The 6,000-nt window shown below is 46.8% G+C and overlaps 1 protein-coding gene across 1 annotated transcript in view; it reads right to left on the bottom strand.

The window, feature by feature from the left end:
• Window positions 1-5,330, bottom strand: part of LOC133646042 (transcription factor Maf-like) — a 137,071-nt gene extending 131,741 nt beyond the window's left edge. Inside the window, exon 1 of the mRNA XM_062041008.1 lies at window positions 4,208-5,330. Within this exon, the coding sequence (XP_061896992.1) occupies window positions 4,208-5,247 (1,040 nt within the window). The 5' untranslated portion in view covers window positions 5,248-5,330. The remainder of the gene's footprint in view (window positions 1-4,207) is intronic.
• Between the last annotated feature and the right edge of the window lie 670 nt (window positions 5,331-6,000).

The raw sequence follows: 6,000 nt of genomic DNA on the forward strand, positions 1-6,000 counted from the left end.
CATGCATCCTAGTTGTCAAATTTAGAGGTGTTGAAATCGCCATGTAAAATCGCTAATAAGTAGCATGTCAATGGCAAACTATGAAAAAAACGGCGACTTATAGTCCGAAGAATACGGTACTTATTACGCAGCAGCTGTTTGATTGCAACATGCATCCTAGTTGTCAAATTTAGAGGTGTTGAAATCGCCATGTAAAATCGCTAATAAGTAGCATGTCAATGGCAAAGCTAATGTATACCGGCCAAACTATGAAAAAAAACGGCGACTTATAGTCCGAAAAATACGGTATATAAAATAAATACTTGAATTTCAGTGAAAATATACTCCTCCCTCCTTAACCCCGCCCTGCCCTGCCCACCTCGACCCCTCCAATCTCCCGAATTCAGAGGTCTCAAGGTTGGCAAGTACGCCGCCGATGACAATGCAGTGTTTTATCACAAGAAGCGACATTTGCCTAAAGTTTCTGACAGCGTCCATTATTACCGCCGGTGCAGGGGTCCCTAATGCTGGCCCCCATCATGCATTGCTTCAAAACTACGGCAAGTAGTAATGTCCAAAAAAAAAAAAAGATAGTGACAGAGAATAGAACGAGGATGGACAATTCAACCCTAAAATCAATCCTTTCCCGCAAATTAAATATATATATATATATATATATATATATATATATATATATATATATATATATATATATATATATATATATATATATATATATATATATATATATATATATATATATATATATATATATATATATATATATATATATATACATATATATATATATATACATATATATATATACTATCGTTCAAAAGTTCGGGGTCACCCAAACAATTTTGTGGAATAGCCTTCATTTCTAAGAACAAGAATAGACTGTCGAGTTTCAGATGAAAGTTCTCTTTTTCTGGCCATTTTGAGCGTTTAATTGACCCCACAAATGTGATGCTCCAGAAACTCAATCTGCTCCAAGGAAGGTCAGTTTTGTAGCTTCTGTAACGAGCTAGACTGTTTTCAGATGTGTGAACACGATTGCACAAGGGTGTTCTAATCATCAATTAGCCTTCCGAGCCAATGAGCAAACACATTGTACCATTAGAACACTGGAGTGATAGTTGCTGGAAATGGGCCTCTATACACCTATGTAGATATTGCACCAAAAACCAGACATTTGCAGCTAGAATAGTCATTTGCCACATTAGCAATGTATAGAGTGTATTTCTTTAAAGTTAAGACTAGTTTAAAGTTATCTTCATTGAAAAGTACAGTGCTTTTCCTTCAAAAATAAGGACATTTCAATGTGACCCCAAACTTTTGAACGGTAGTGTATATATATATATATATATATATATATATATATATATATATATATATATATATATATATATATATATATATATATATATACCTGGGGATAGGTTGATTGGCAACACTAAATTAGCCCTAGTGTGTGAATGTGAGTGTGAATGTTGTCTGTCTATCTGTGTTGGCCCTGCGATGAGGGGGCGACTTGTCCAGGGTGTACCCCGCCTACCGCCCGATTGTAGCTGAGATAGGCTCCAGCGCCCCCCGCGACCCCGAAGGGAGTAAGCGGTAGAAAATGGATGGACGGACATAAAAGAAATACTTGAATTTCAGTGTATTCTAGCTATAAATATACTTCTCCCCCCTTAACCCCGCCCACCCCAACCCCGACCCCGCTCACCTCAACCCGAATTCGGAGGTCTCAAAGGTTGGTAAGTACGCCGCCGATGACAATGCAGTGTTTTATCACAAGAAGCGACGTTTGCCGAAAGTTTCTGACAGCGTCCATTATTACCGCCGGTGCAAGGGTCCCTAACGCTGCCCCCACCCCCCACCCCCCTCTATTGTGACGAGTGGGTGGGATACACGCCATCACAATCGCCTCCGCCTTCGCCACGCGCATATTTCTTTTAGCGGGCCCCCCCGACAGGACAAGTTGAATTTATTAGCGTCTGAAATAAATGGCACATAACTCAGGGACGCGGCGCGCGGGGCGAGACACTCCCGCGCCCCCGCAGGTGCGGCGTGATGGAGCGCAAAAAAAAACATGAACGCCGCCGATTTAAATCGCTTTAAATGTAAATGTTTATTGTGCCGAGTGATCGGGCGGAGAGCGGAATGTGAACGAACGCGCGCTTCGGGGAGGCGTATAGGCCGGATTGTTCGGCGGGATCGCAAGAGTTCCTTTCGGGTGCTGGTAATGCACTTCATGCACACACAAGGTGAAATAGAAGGCGGTGCACTCCAGCAAATAGACGCCAAACCCCGCGCACGCCGCTCCAGAGCATTAAAGTGGCGATGATTCCGACGTCGATACTGATAACTTTCAAAGTGATTGCCCCCCGCAGTTGACCCGAAAAGAGCCCCGAGTCCAATATTGTGACGAGGACATTACCTTTAATAACCCAATCAACGGGAGTCGATACACGGCCCAGATGGAGGATGGAGTTATACACTTTTGGGTCTTTCTTTTTGGCGGGGCGCGGACAGGAAGCGGCCGTGTAATTAAACAGCAGGCTTTTTCTTTTTTTTTTTGTTGTTGACTTAATCAGATATAAAAGTGGGGGTCGCTAAAATTTCCCACCCACCTCTCAGGCACAGGACACCTCGTTTGTCATGTGGGAAGGAACACAAACACAACACAAAGTCACCATCATCATCATCATCATCATCATCATCATCATCGTCATCATCTTCGTCGTCATGCACGCGCACACGCACGCACACTGCTTGGTGACCTTGCGCACCAGCTTTTGTTCCTTCAAAAGCCACGTTAAGTCCGCAGGAAAGACGGTCCGTAGCCGCAGGTCCGAGTGACTTTGAACGCCTCACGGAGCCTTTAAAGTCCTTTTATTTCAAGTCAGCAAGCAAAAATTAAATTTTTAAAGCGATGGATTAACTCAAAATGATGTATGAAATTGTGTGATGATGGGGGGGAAAAAAATAAATAAAACAATGATTTGTAACCCAAAATTTGACGCAGTATTTTAAAATATGATTATTATTTTTTATTCCATGTTTTCATGTTTCATTTATTTTGCGGGTGTTTTCCTTGTTTTTTTTTTTAATCCAACAAGTGGACTCCTGTCTAGTAAAAAAAAAAGACTAAAAAAAACTAATCATTGACTAGATCGGTCCACGCACTCCGGGGCCCCCCCATGGCGAGAAGATTCCACGCGTCACGACGCGCGTTGGAAAGGGAATGTTTTGGTTCAAGTCATTCCTGCAAAAAGCCACGCAACAGGTCAAGGCCGCCTCTTTTTTTTTTTCTTTTTTTTTTTTTTTTTTTATCAAATAAAACAATTTTATTAAAGACGCACACAATGAATCGCCACGCTTAGTTAAAGGCGCATTTCAATATATTCGCCATGCGCGCTGTTAATTCCGTGCGTAAAGCGCGCGTCACGCAGCGAATATTTTCCACTTTACTAAGTCGTAAAAAAAAAAAAAAAAAAAAGTCGTCGAAATGACATTATTGGCTTTTTTTTTTGGTTTTGTTTAAAGCAGAAGGAAACAACATAAAGCAAGTTTGTGCGCACCGTGCGTAAAATCAAGCAAAATCAGGCAAAAATAAAAATTTCCCATTCATGTTAATTCATGAATGGTATATTTATTTAAAAAAAGAGCGACTTTTAAAGAGCCAGACTGGCTTTAAATAGCGAGCAAAGAGTGTATTAAAAGTACAAAAACAGCCACAATAAGAATTGGCAAATTGGATGCAATTTCGAGTAATTCTGATAGAAAAAGACTAAATTACTGTCGGATTTCTGGGTCACCGCGGCCTCCAGAAGGCGGCTTTCTAAAAAAAAAAGTGTTTTCAGGGGTCCAAGTGATGTCGTCCAGATGCCGTCAAAGTCCGTCCATAAAGCCAAAAGAAAAGCGGGGTAGGGGTAGGGGTGGGGGGGGGGGAAGGGGGACATGACCAGCATGCATGGGGGTGCGCGCTCTTCTCATCCAAAACAAAATCAAAGTGGAGACAAATACGCAAAGCAAAAAAAAATGACCTCGAACGCAACTTGAGGGGTTCCAGGTTCGATCCTATAGTCCTTGGGCAAAGACACTTTACCCACCTGGTTGAAATGGAACGTCGGTGTAAAAGCGCTTAGAGAAAAAGCGCTATATAAATATAATAGAACTTTCGAGTGAACTTTTTTTTTTTTTTGGGTCGGCCCAGACTCACATGAAGAACTCCGGGGATGAGGGGTTGTTGTTGTTGTTGTTGTTGTTGTTGTCGCCGTTTTCCCGGAATCCGGTGGTGACGAGCTTCTCGTACTTCTCCTTGTAGGCGTCGCGCTCCCGCGCCAAGCGGGAGATCTCCTGCTTGAGGTGGTCCACCTGCTGGATGAGCTGCGTCTTCTCGCCCTCCAGGACGTGCCGCTGCTGGACGCGCTTGTAGCGGCAGGACTGCGCGTAGCCGCGGTTCTTTAGCGTCCTGCGCTTCTGCTTGAGGCGGATGACCTCCTCCTTGCTGACGCCGCGCAGCTGCCGGTTGAGCTCCCGCACCGACATGCTCACCAGCTGCTCGTCCGAGAAGCGGTCGTCCAGGCGCATGTGCGGGTGGTGGTGGTGGTGGTGTGGGTGGTGGTGGGTGGTGGTGTTGTTGCTGGCGGACTGGGAGCCGGAGGACGGGTGGTGCGCGCCGGCGGTGTGGTGGTGGTGGTGGTGGTGGTGGTTGTGGTGGGGCGCGCCGCCGCCGCCGCCGCCGCCGCCAGTCTGCGCCGCGGCCGCCGCGATGACCGCCGACACCACCGCGGCCGCGGATCCCATCTCCTCCCCGGCCGGTGCCGCCCCCCCGGCGAACTGCTGCCCCCTGGCATAGCCGTCGAAGCCCTGCAGCGGGTGGCCGCTGCTGATCAGCGCCTCTACGGCGTCCTCCGGGCTGAAGCCCAGAGCCTCGGGGTTGAGCTGCTGTTGGTAGCCGCTCATCCAGTAGAAATCCTCCAGGTGCGCCTTCTGCTCGCTGGAGCCGGAGCCGGACCCGGAGCCGGGACTGGGCGCCGAGAAGCTGGGAGAGGGGGGCACCGAGCTGCAGGGCGTGCTCATCGGGGTGGAAGACAGCGATCCCCCGGCGAGCAGGCGGCTGCACTGGCTGATGCTGCGCTCGGGCTCCAGCGGCTCCTTTTTCACTTCAAACTTCATCAGATCGAAGTCATTAACATATTCCATGGCCAGGGGACTGGTGGGCAGGTCGGAGTTGCTCATTGCCAGCTCTGATGCCATCCTCTTGCTGCTGCTGCTGACAGTCCTCCAAAGGGGGTGAGGAGCACCTGTCAAAGTGGGCTGCTGAGACGCGCACTGAGCCAGCTTGATTTCTTTACTTAATTCTGCGTGACACCGGCGGGGCTAATTGCGCACAAGTCGGTCCTCCCGTGCCTGCTGGCCGGCGTGCGTCAGTCTGAGCGCCGCGCGGCCGCTCGCTGCCATTTAACCACTTTTTTTTTTTTTTTTTTGTCCGTCCTGGAGGATTAGCGCGCCAATTTCCTAGGAGGCTCGCAGTCCGCGTCCCGGACCAAAACAGTCGCCTGGATGCTGCGGGATGGAGGAGGAGGTGGAGGAGGTGGAGGAGGAGGGCTTGGAAGGCTGGAGAAGGGGGAAGAAGAAGAAGAAGAAGAAGGGGGAAGAAAAAAAAAAAACTCCACCCGAGAATTGATAGATTATTTTTTTATTTTTTTTCCGCTTATTTCATCCTGACGTGACGTCACCAAGCGCAACTGGGGAAATTGGCCGCCAATGAGCGGGGCGACGCGGGACCTAATTAGCATAATTGCAGGTAAACTTTTTACGCGCGTCGTCGGGAGTGGGTGAAAAAGTACAACTCGGTAAAAAATTGGTTAAAATCTTACATTTTATACTTTATATACATTTATACTGCTCGTTATGGACTTTTTTTTTTTTTTTTTTTTTTTTTGTCCTGTCCAGCTTCTCAGGCAAATCATATAGTTCATGTAGATTCAGATGTACTTTACAAAAGAG

Source organism: Entelurus aequoreus, linkage group LG03, assembly GCF_033978785.1.
Source record: "Entelurus aequoreus isolate RoL-2023_Sb linkage group LG03, RoL_Eaeq_v1.1, whole genome shotgun sequence".
Classification (NCBI taxonomy): domain Eukaryota; kingdom Metazoa; phylum Chordata; class Actinopteri; order Syngnathiformes; family Syngnathidae; genus Entelurus; species Entelurus aequoreus.